Source organism: Genypterus blacodes, unplaced genomic scaffold (assembly GCF_046128005.1).
Source record: "Genypterus blacodes isolate CSIRO-AG114 ecotype Tasmania unplaced genomic scaffold, CSIRO-AGI_Gbla_v1 ptg000052l_1, whole genome shotgun sequence".
In the NCBI taxonomy this organism is placed as follows: domain Eukaryota; kingdom Metazoa; phylum Chordata; class Actinopteri; order Ophidiiformes; family Ophidiidae; genus Genypterus; species Genypterus blacodes.
The window spans coordinates 4,224,195-4,236,152 of NW_027466864.1; the positions used below are offsets into that span (position 1 = coordinate 4,224,195).

General features: G+C 40.6%; 1 protein-coding gene across 1 annotated transcript in view; it reads right to left on the reverse strand.

Annotated features, from left to right (window-relative positions):
* Nucleotides 1-984: 984 nt before the first annotated feature.
* LOC143000816 (uncharacterized) overlaps nt 985-11,958 on the reverse strand; it is an 83,562-nt gene continuing 72,588 nt past the window's right edge. Inside the window, exons 21-31 of the mRNA XM_076150246.1 lie at nt 11,260-11,300; nt 10,315-10,618; nt 8,774-8,814; nt 7,841-8,144; nt 6,342-6,382; nt 5,397-5,700; nt 4,503-4,540; nt 4,341-4,408; nt 3,324-3,538; nt 2,930-3,079; nt 985-2,186 (exon numbers count right to left, since the gene is read on the reverse strand). Coding sequence (XP_076006361.1) covers nt 1,921-2,186; nt 2,930-3,079; nt 3,324-3,538; nt 4,341-4,408; nt 4,503-4,540; nt 5,397-5,700; nt 6,342-6,382; nt 7,841-8,144; nt 8,774-8,814; nt 10,315-10,618; nt 11,260-11,300 — 1,772 coding nt within the window. The 3' untranslated portion in view covers nt 985-1,920. The remainder of the gene's footprint in view (nt 2,187-2,929; nt 3,080-3,323; nt 3,539-4,340; nt 4,409-4,502; nt 4,541-5,396; nt 5,701-6,341; nt 6,383-7,840; nt 8,145-8,773; nt 8,815-10,314; nt 10,619-11,259; nt 11,301-11,958) is intronic.

The window sequence follows — 11,958 nt, forward strand, 5'->3', positions numbered from 1 at the left end:
AATTAGTCTAGTGGTGCCAAACATAACAAGTATGACGCAGTGATACATGGAGAACAGACAGACCGCTGCTAGTCATTTAGTTGACTCTGACTGGTTCCCCCAAATAGACATCAAATTGAAGGGTTTTGATTCAAATAAATGCCTCTGGTCTTTGACGAAATGTCCAATTAGCCACCACAGCCACAAAGGGGATCGTAAGACGGTGAGGTTAAACAAACCAGAAGCCTTGTTTTCTTGTGGGGAGGCAGGACTGGAGAAATGTGAATTTTGAATCACGCCCGTTAGTGTGTTTGACATCTGCAACAGACTCAGTCAACATCGCTGTCAAATAGCATTCAAAATAAGAATTTTACGTTTGGGGAGAACACAACTTCAGTCGTCTTTTGTTTGTTTTGGTTCACCACACTCGGATAAGATCGATCGCTACTACGCTAGCCGCTGGGGAAGTGAGACGGGGTCCCCCTGAATATCGCGCCGAACGTGCATGCACTAACCCAGTATGCGCTGCTTTGGCATTGTGTGAACAGCATGGTGTGTGTTTAGTGTGGACTTTCTGATTCGAGTAGATCGCTCCATGGTAGTGCAGCGCTATTAACGCTAGATGGCACTCTAAGGCCGATTTGCACGATGTGAGGGGAATCAACTACACTTCTTTTGGCGTGTTGTACGTCCTGGAGTTATACACTCAACACTAAAACACTTAAAACTCAGCATGGATCGTTTAAATAATGTAGTAATGTAGAAATCCATACTATTTTGTCTCCTACCCACTTTCCAACCGTCGGTGCTGACGTCACGCATGCGTATCATAGATTTCCCATAATGCCCAAACAGCGCGCGCGAGAGGTCAGTCTGGACCTAGATTCCTAACATGTATGTACAGGTTCATCTCAAAAAATTTAAATATCATGAAAAAGTCCAATATTTTTTGTCACTCATCTCAGAAAGTGAAACCCATATATTACATAGATTAATGACATAGAGTGAAATATTTAAAGCCTTTATTTCTCGAAATGTTGATGATTATGCTTACAGCTAAAGGAAACACAAAATTCAGTGTCTCAGAAAATTAGAATATTTACATAAGATCGATAAAAAACGGATATTTTAAACAGAAATGTCAGGCTTCTGAAAAAATGTTCATTTCTTTGCACTCAATGCTTGGTTGGGCCTCCTTTATGCATGAATTACTGCATCAATGCGCCGTGGCATGGAGGCGATCAGCCTGTGGCACTGCTCAAGTGTAATGGAAGCCCAGGTTGCTTTGATAGCGGCCTTCAGGTCATCTGCATTGTTGGGTCTGGTGTCTCTCATCTTCCTCTTGACAATACCCCAAAGATTCTCTACGGGATTCACGTCAGGCGAGTTTGCTGGCCAATCAAGCACAGTAACACCATGGTCACTGAACCAGCTTTTGGTACCTTTGGCAGTGTGGGCAGCTGCCAAGTCCTGTTGGAAAATGACAGGTCTTCTTCGCATGTAACTCGGCAGACAGCATCCTAGTTCTTTTGCTCTATTGCCCCCTACTGGATGAAGTCCAGACAAGTAAATTTAATTTGAAAAGCCCAATTTCCCATACAATGTCACAAACGAAATCTTTCAAAAAAAAACACTTTTTTATTAAGTGAAATCAAATGTAAATAGTTTGTTTCACAATCATTAGGCTGTTTCTTTCACTATTCTTATTTCAATCTGCTGTAAATCTCTTTATGAAGTACAAACCAACTGCTACAGCAAAATGGTTTTGACTTTCATTGACACATTTATAAAACCAACATCAAAATTGTAAGAAAATCCCTGAGACAATCCCATTATCCAGACAGATATTACAACATCCATTCATGATTTCACAGACACGACCACAACCACAAAGAAACACTTTGGTCCTATGCTTGATGAAGGAGAGATTCAACCTGACAATTACATCTTTGTCTTGAGCTCCTTCATAAGCAAAGGCTCCTTTTCCAAAAGTATCTTGTAGAATTTCATTTTGCCCTCCTGACTGTTTATCACTCTGAAGATCTCCCTCATTTGATCCTGAGAGCTTTTGAGAGTATCTTTGATTGTATCATAACATTCTGAATTGATAACCTCCTTCGTTTTCAGGGAGTCCAAAATCTGTTTGACATTTATTTTATTCACTCTCTGGATCAGAACTTCTTCATTCTTCTTCAGAAAGTCCTCCACTGAGGAAAGATGGAAAGAAATGTGATGTTTATGAATTGTGAGGGGACAGTCAAATTTTACAATCTAGTGTAAACAAATACAAGAGCACAGCAATAACTTCTGTCTTTGTAACTCTATTTGTTGATTCCACACTGTGGCCCTTTTTGTGTCGTATTTTGTGTGGCTGTTGAAATGGATGTAGTTTGTTTCTCTGTGTGTCTAGTATTTGTTACCCTTTATGTCGTTATGTAAAATCTGCAACAAGAATAGTAGCAACATCTTATAAATACAAAATAAAACCACTAATTACAGACTTCAACATGCTCACATGACATGGTATCAACAACAAGAAAAAGATTAATGATTATTTATCAGAACCAAATGACCTGCATCAAAAAAGACAGAGAGAAATGTGCAAAGCTGAGTGATGTCCTTTGTAAACCTTTACACATCACAATAACTAAACAACTACCAACTGCACTGATTTAACCCCTAAATAATGTGGCTAGTCTTAATAGTTGGGATCAAATAAATGTCGATAGATAAAAACTTACATTACACAGTCCACTAGAAACCCACATTGATCCATATCTCTTAAAAAACAAACACCAAAACATTCCACTCTCTGACAAAGTGAGAAAATAAGTCAAAGTGTGTTTTCCTTTAGCTTGTTGTAGATGGTCTGAGCCCGGTGAAGACTAACAGGCCCATGTGTCACTTTGAGAGGCATTATTAAACCTGTATAGTGAATAAGTGCACCTACCTTCTTGTACAGTGGGAGGAGGACCAGCTGCTCCAGATGAGGATCCTCCAGCTGCTCCAGATGAGGATCCTCCAGCTGCCCCAGGTGAGGATCCTCCAGCTGCTCCAGGTGAGGATCCTCCAGCTGCTCCAGGTGAGGATCCGACAGCTGCTAGACGGAGACAAGGAAAGAGGAGGGTGGATTACATTGGCATACACTTGTTCCACTTCCACAGCGTCTCCACAGAGTTCCATGTGTAGGACTGCAAACTCGTCAGACACATCAGAGATGTCATCTGCACAACACACAAATGAACACGTCTGGTGAGGACATACTGATCGTACCCATGTAAGCATTTACACACATGGTATTAAACAACAAAGAAATAATGGGATTTCATTAAACGTCCTCTTACCGATGCAGATCCAGTGTGGCAGATACACTTCTTCAAACTTTCCATCAGTGATTGTGATGTCCAGCAGGGGACCTGCAGGTGTGTACCCTGTGCCTGCCAGTCTCTCCCTGTGTTCCAGCCAAGTGTTCAAGTGGTACTTGATGGTAACCCTTTCATGACAAACCCAGCGGAAACCAGACACGCTGCATTCAAAGTGACCTGCTTCAGACTGGAGGCTGAAAGAAAAGAACAGAATGACATTAAATGTTCAATACTGAATATTTACAACATCATTCATTTGAATAGTTGTGTTATGTGTGGCACACCCGATATGGCGTGACCACATAAGGATTAAACCCTTTAATCTCATTTTGGATTACTGTATGAATGTATTTTATTCAGAAAAGAAACTTGATCCATTAATCTTAAAGTACTTCTATATTAATTGCCACTGTATTATTTGAGTGGAATGTGTTTGTTTGTCCATATCAGGGGGGTGGAGGGATGGAATTTGTTCCGGTTGCATGGGGGGAATCAATGGGAAAGCACTCAGGACCGCAGGTACTTCAGACTGGTTGATCAATTCCCGATTGTGCTGTTCACCTGCTTAACACAGGTAAAATGCCTCTGCGGCCAAATCCACCCCTGGGAGCCCTAACATGTGCACAAACACTTTGTATGGGACAAAGATACACATTTTGTAGAAAGAGATCAATATAAATATGCAATATATGAACAATATATACATTTATATACAATATAAATAAATATGCATGCATGTGTACTTGAATACTGGAGCTTTGGACTCCTAAACAGGAGCAGGATGTTTGTTGGTGGTCATGAGTTCACTGAGTAGTCAAGAGTCACTTATGAATATGAACAATAGTTCTAATAGAAGCAGGCAGATTATTACAATCAGTTTGGGCTTTAAATCATCATTAATGCTGCATTGGTCTGTAAAATTTTCCGAGATCCTTATCTTTGATTTTTCCATCAGGTCTGATGATTGTGACATAAAGCTAAATATATAAAGTTCACCTGTAAGTTGTAGTCTGGTCCACACTGCTGACTTCAGGTTGGACTTTGGTCCAGAGAGCAGACTTCTGCTTCAGGGTAGAGGAATGAATCGATAAATCACAGGGATTAATCCTGATCAATCATTTTGAAACACTAAATGAGTAATTAAATGTATGAATTTACCACAACACTGCCACATGCCTCAGGACTCTCTTCAGGTCCTAAACAAAAAGAAACATACATTGCAGCCCAGTGAGAAGATGGACAGAGAGAGATTTACTCTGCTGACTCTGTTATTTTTGTTTCTCTGTTCAGACAATAACAGAGGATATAAAACTGATTTCATTGAATCTTGACAAACGCTAATGTGAGCTTTTTGTTAATTAAGGTGCAAATCAATTCCTGCACAGCAGTTCAGCTTGATGTTGGGGCATCTGCCAAATTTAAAAACTTCAAACACAGATCACAGATAAATATCAACACTAAATATGAAACCTTTGGCATGAAATATATCATAAATAATATAATAATGCAGTTATTACCTTTAACAGATGTTTTTCTTTCAGCCCCGCTTATTGAAAGGGCATTTGACATGAATGTCTCAGTACACTTTACACAGAATAATAAACAGTAGGCGTTACACACACACCAGCTCCTCAGACGTGATTACGTATCTGCATGTGACTGTTCCATCCTGTTCCCATTGGCTCGTCTTTGCACACACGCCCTCTTTCATGGGGGCGAGCACATCTCTGCATTAACAGATCTTGTAAACCCAGCTTACACAAACAAGGCCGAGGTCAGTTGAGCTTCCTTCTTAATACAGGCCCCGGCTCTGACCAGGATTGGAGTGGAGGGAAAAATTGCCACGGCGACAAGCCCATGTTTGAAATCACATCCGTAGTCCCAATAACTTGGATTTGAAGCACAAACTCCCTTCATACCCCTCAGGACTACAGGACAGTTTAGCTTGATGTTTTGGCATCAGCATGATTTCAAACCCAGATCACAATCACTCACACTACATATGAAACCTTTGGTAATATATCATTATAAATACAGTAATGCAGTTATTACCTTGAACAGATGTTGTTCCTCCAGACTCATCTTTAGGTCCTGAGCTGGTGTCTGACAACATCTGCACCAGATCATGCCTTTTCATTTTTATCAGAATTTCCTCTGCCACGTTCACACTCTGGGGGCCGAAGGACTCCATCATCTCAGCCACTGTGCCCTCTACATCTGTGCTCCATTTTAAATGTTGCATGTATCCCAGACATTTTAATCCTCCAATCAGGAACCAGTTGAATGTTTTGAGCTCCTCTGTACTTAAACACCTGAGTGTTCTCCTAAGCTTCTCTCTGGTCCTCCCTGCTTCTTCCTGGTAAATATAAATCAAATGTTCAGAGAGCATGTATGTAAGTAATTCCTCCACTCTCATTCATGTCATTGTTGTCAGAATATTAATCCTGTGAGTGTAACCAGAAGAAATCCATCTCCAATTTCTTTCAACTGAACAGTTCAGCCACAGTAGTTCTGTTGTGTAGCTGTAGTTCAGACGCCCCGTCCCACAGCTACTTCATGTTTGCCTTTAAATCATTGACTGTCTGAACAGGTGTGTTACTGTCCTTCCTGCTGCCTCCAGCTTAAACTGTGTTTTCTACTATGGAAGGTTTCCTATGAGCCGACTGATGTTGGTATGCAGACATTCTCCTTTTGTATTGTTATTGAGCGTTGAGCACTCAGGGTCACAGTGCACTGAATCAGGCAGTGTGTGTGCCGTGAACATTGAACATTGTTATTTCTGGAGCAGTCAGTTAGCTACATTAGCTTTACACCTTTTTAACAACTATCCTCTGACTGTCTTATTGCTGATAAACTTTGTCTCTAACTTTGCCTCCAATCTCCAGCTTGGTGTTTTTCATTTTGTTCTAAATCAAACTGCCCATTTCAGCTTCAACCTCTCGTCACTTTAAGAGGCATTATAAGCCTGAATAGCGAGTAAGTGCACCTACAACCTACAGGGAAAAGAGAACCAGCTGCTCCAGATGAGGATCCTACAGCTGTAAGACAAGGAAAGAGGAGGCGGGATTACAATGGCATAATTCATTTACTGATCATTCAGTTTAGCATTGACTAAATGATTGCTTTCTTTAATCATCAGGGTGACATCACTGAATTTATGTTTTTTTTGACTTACTCATTTTTAAACTCTTACTCACTCTTTAAATGTTCTTCACTTGCTGTCTGGTCGATTCTAACACGAGAAACGACCATTTTAACATGTGAGATTGGGTTTAGCACTGCCCTGGCCTCTATCACCACAGGGTTACTTCCTGTTACACTTTTGAAAACTTTAGCCCCGTTCAAGACGTTGACCTCTAACACCTTAAGACACTCCAGCAGAGGCTTTAGTTGTCAAACTTGCACATCTTCATAATTCTCCTCAACAGCCAGCAAAATCCAGTATAAAGTTGTTTTTACATGCTGAATAGTGATCAGACCAAATGACATGAAGAGAATAACATTGGTGGAGCCTCCATTTAAGATTCTGGTCTGGTCTGGTCTGTTCTCAGTTAAATAAGTAAGAATGAAGGACTCTCTTCAGGTCCTAAACAAAAAGAAACATACATTGCAGCCCAGTGAGAAGATGGACAGAGAGAGATTTACTCTGCTGACTCTGTTATTTTTGTTTCTCTGTTCAGACAATAACAGAGGATATAAAACTGATTTCATTGAATCTTGACAAACGCTAATGTGAGCTTTTTGTTAATTAAGGTGCAAATCAATTCCTGCACAGCAGTTCAGCTTGATGTTGGGGCATCTGCCAAATTTAAAAACTTCAAACACAGATCACAGATAAATATCAACACTAAATATGAAACCTTTGGCATGAAATATATCATAAATAATATAATAATGCAGTTATTACCTTTAACAGATGTTTTTCTTTCAGCCCCGCTTATTGAAAGGGCATTTGACATGAATGTCTCAGTACACTTTACACAGAATAATAAACAGTAGGCGTTACACACACACCAGCTCCTCAGACGTGATTACGTATCTGCATGTGACTGTTCCATCCTGTTCCCATTGGCTCGTCTTTGCACACACGCCCTCTTTCATGGGGGCGAGCACATCTCTGCATTAACAGATCTTGCTGATTGGTGGCTGCGCGATACTGACTGAGTCTGATTATAGGGTTTCAATTTTGTAAACCCAGCTTACACAAACAAGGCCGAGGTCAGTTGAGCTTCCTTCTTAATACAGGCCCCGGCTCTGACCAGGATTGGAGTGGAGGGAAAAATTGCCATGGCGACAAGCCCACGTTTGAAATCACATCCGTAGTCCCAATAACTTGGATTTGAAGCACAAACTCCCTTCATACCCCTCAAGACTACAGGACAGTTTAGCTTGATGTTTTGGCATCAGCATGATTTCAAACCCAGATCACAATCACTCACACTACATATGAAACCTTTGGTAATATATCATTATAAATACAGTAATGCAGTTATTACCTTGAACAGATGTTGTTCCTCCAGACTCATCTTTAGGTCCTGAGCTGGTGTCTGACAACATCTGCACCAGATCATGCCTTTTCATTTTTATCAGAATTTCCTCTGCCACGTTCACACTCTGGGGGCCGAAGATCCTCATCATCTGAGCCACTGTGTCCTCTACATCTCTGCTCCATCGTAAATGTTGGATTTGTCCCGAGTGTTTTAATCTTGCAATCAGGAACCAGTTGAATGTATTGAGCTCCTCTTCACTTAAACACCTGAGTGTTCTCCTAAGCTTCTCTCTGGTCCTCCTTGCTTCTTCCTGGTAAATATAAATCAAATGTTCAGAGAGCATGTATGTAAGTAATTCCTCCACTCTCATTCATTTCATTGTTGTCAGAATATTAATCATGTGAGTGTAACCAGAAGAAATCCATCTCCAATTTCTTTTAACTGAACAGTTCAGCCACAGTAGTTCTGTTGTGTAGCTGTAGTTCAGACGCCCCGTCCCACAGCTACTTCATGTTTGCCTTTAAATCATTGACTGTCTGAACAGGTGTGTTACTGTCCTTCCTGCTGCCTCCAGCTTAAACTGTGTTTTCTACTATGGAAGGTTTCCTATGAGCCGACTGATGTTGGTATGCAGACATTCTCCTTTTGTATTGTTATTGAGCGTTGAGCACTCAGGGTCACAGTGCACTGAATCAGGCAGTGTGTGTGCCGTGAACATTGAACATTGTTATTTCTGGAGCAGTCAGTTAGCTACATTAGCTTTACACCTTTTTAACAACTATCCTCTGACTGTCTTATTACTGATAAACTTTGCCTCCAAGCTCCAGCTTGGTGTTTTTCATTTTGTTATAAATCAAACTGCCCATTTCAGCTTCAACCTCTCGTCACTTTAAGAGGCATTATAAGCCTGAATAGCAAGTAAGTGCACCTACAACCTACAGGGAAAAGAGAACCAGCTGCTCCAGATGAGGATCCTACAGCTGAAAGACAAGGAAAGAGGAGGCGGGATTACAATGGCATAATTCATTTACTGATCATTCAGTTTAGCATTGACTAAATGATTGCTTTCTTTAATCATCAGGGTGACGTCACTGAAATTATGTTTTTTTTGACTTACTCATTTTTAAACCCTTACTCACTCTTTAAATGTTCTTCACTTGCTGGCTTGTTGATTCTAACACGAGAAACGACCATTTTAACATGTGAGATTGGGTTTAGCACTGCCCTGGCCTCTATCACCACAGGGTTACTTCCTGTTACACTTTTGAAAACTATAGCCACTTCAAGAAGTTGACCTCTAACACCTTAAGACACTCCAGCAGAGGCTTTAGTTGTCAAACGTGCACATCTTCATAATTCTCCTCTACAGCCAGCAAAATCCAGTATAAAGTTGTTTTTACATGCTGAAAAGTGATCAGACCAAATGACATGAAGAGAGTAACATTGGTGGAGCCTCCCTTTAAGATTCTGTTCTGGTCTGGTCTGTTCTCAGTTAAATAAGTAAGAAAGAAGGACTCTCTTCAGGTCCTAAACAAAAAGAAACATACATTGCAGCCCAGTGAGAAGATGGACAGAGAGAGATTTACTCTGCTGACTCTGTTATTTTTGTTTCTCTGTTCAGACAATAACAGAGGATATAAAACTGATTTCATTGAATCCTGACAAACGCTAATGTGAGCCTCTTGTTAATTAAGGTGCAAATCAATTCCTGCACAGACACGTCAGACATGTCATTAGCAGGACGACACAACGGAGTTTAGCTTGATGTTGGGGCATCTGCCAAATTGAAAAACTTCAAACACAGATCACAGATAAATATCAACACTCACACTAAATATGAAGCCTTTAGCATGAAATATATCATAAATAATATAAAAATGCAGTTATTACCTTTAACAGATGTTTTTCTTTCAGCCCCGCTTATTGAAAGTGCATTTGACATGAATGTCTCAGTACACTTTACACAGAATAATAAACAGTAGGACAATACACACACACCAGCTCCTCAGACGTGATTACGTATCTGCATGTGACTGTTCCATCCTGTTCCCATTGGCTCGTCTTTGCACACACGCCCTCTTTCATGGGAGCGAGCACATCTCTGCATTAACAGATCTTGCTGATTGGTGGCTGCGCGATACTGACTGAGTCTGATTATAGGGTTTCAATTTTGTAAACCCAGCTTACACAAACAAGGCCGAGGTCAGTTGAGCTTCCTTCTTAATACAGGCCCCTGCTCCGACCAGGATTGGAGTGGAGGGAAAAATTGCCATGGCGACAAGTCCACGTTTGAAATCACATCCGTAGTCCCAATAACTCAGATTTAAAGCACAAACTCCCTTCATACCCCTCAGGACTACAGGACAGTTTAGCTTGATGTTTTGGCATCAGCATGATTTCAAACCCAGATCACAATCACTCACACTACATATGAAACCTTTGGTAATATATCATTATAAATACAGTAATGCAGTTATTACCTTGAACAGATGTTGTTCCTCCAGACTCACCTTTAGATCCTGAGCTGGTGTCTGACAACATCTGCACCAGATCATGCCTTTTCATTTTTATCAGAATTTCCTCTGCCACGTTCACACTCTGTGGGCCGAAGGTCCTCATCATCTGATCCACTGTGTGGTCTACATCTCTGCTCCATCGTAAATGTAGGAATCGTTTATTGTGTTCCAATCCTCCAATCAGGAACCAGTTGAATGTTTTGAGCTCCTCTTCACTAAAACACCTGAGTGTTCTCCTAAGCTTCTCTCTGGTCCTCCCTGCTTCTTCCTGGTAAATATAAATCAAATGTTCAGAGAGCATGTATGTAAGTAATTCCTCCACTCTCATTCATTTCATTGTTGTCAGAATATTAATCATGTGAGTGTAACCAGAAGAAATCCATCTCCAATTTCTTTCAACTGAACAGTTCAGCCACAGTAGTTCTGTTGTGTAGCTGTAGTTCAGACGCCCCGTCCCACAGCTACTTCATGTTTGCCTTTAAATCATTGACTGTCTGAACAGGTGTGTTACTGTCCTTCCTGCTGCCTCCAGCTTAAACTGTGTTTTCTACTATGGAAGGTTTCCTATGAGCCGACTGATGTTGGTATGCAGACATTCTCCTTTTGTATTGTTATTGAGCGTTGAGCACTCAGGGTCACAGTGCACTGAATCAGGCAGTGTGTGTGCCGTGAACATTGAACATTGTTATTTCTGGAGCAGTCAGTTGGCTACATTAGCTTTACACCTTTTTAACAACTATCCTCTGACTGCCTTATTGCTGATAAACTTTGTCTCTAACTTTGCCTCCAAGCTCCAGCTTGGTGTTTTTCATTTTGTTCTAAATCAAACTGCCCATTTCAGCTTCAACCTCTCGTCACTTTAAGAGGCATTATAAGCCTGAATAGTGAGTAAGTGCACCTACAACCTACAGGGAAAAGAGAACCAGCTGCTCCAGATGAGGATCCTACAGCTGTAAGACAAGGAGAGAGGAGGCGGGATTACAATGGCATAATTCATTTACTGATCATTCAGTTTAGCATTAACGTCACTGAAATTATGTTTTTCTTGACTTACTCATTTTTAAACTCTTACTCACTCTTTAAATATTCTTCACTTGCTGGCTTGTTGATTCTAACACGAGAAACGACCATTTTAACATGTGAGATTGGGTTTAGCACTGCCCTGGCCTCTATCACCACAGGGTTACTTCCTGTTACTCTTGAAAACTATAGCCACTTCAAGAAGTTGGCCTCTAACACCTTAAGAGACTCCAGCAGAGGCTTTAGTTGTCAAACGTGCACATCTTCATAATTCTCCTCTACAGCCAGCAAAATCCAGTATAAAGTTGTTTTTACATGCAGAAAAGTGATCAGACCAAATGACATGAAGAGAATAACATTGACGGAGCCTCCCTTTAAGATTCTGTTCTGGTCTGGTCTGTTCTCAGTTAAATAAGTAAGAATAAATGAAAAGGTTTCCTTTAAATCGCTCACCGTCACTGGAGCCTGGTGCAGAGGACTGTCCACCCGTTTCTTTAACTGGAATAATACAAGGAAACATAGGAAAATGAAAATGTAAATGATTATTATTCATTTATTTAAAAAAAAAAAATAACTGATGAATCTACA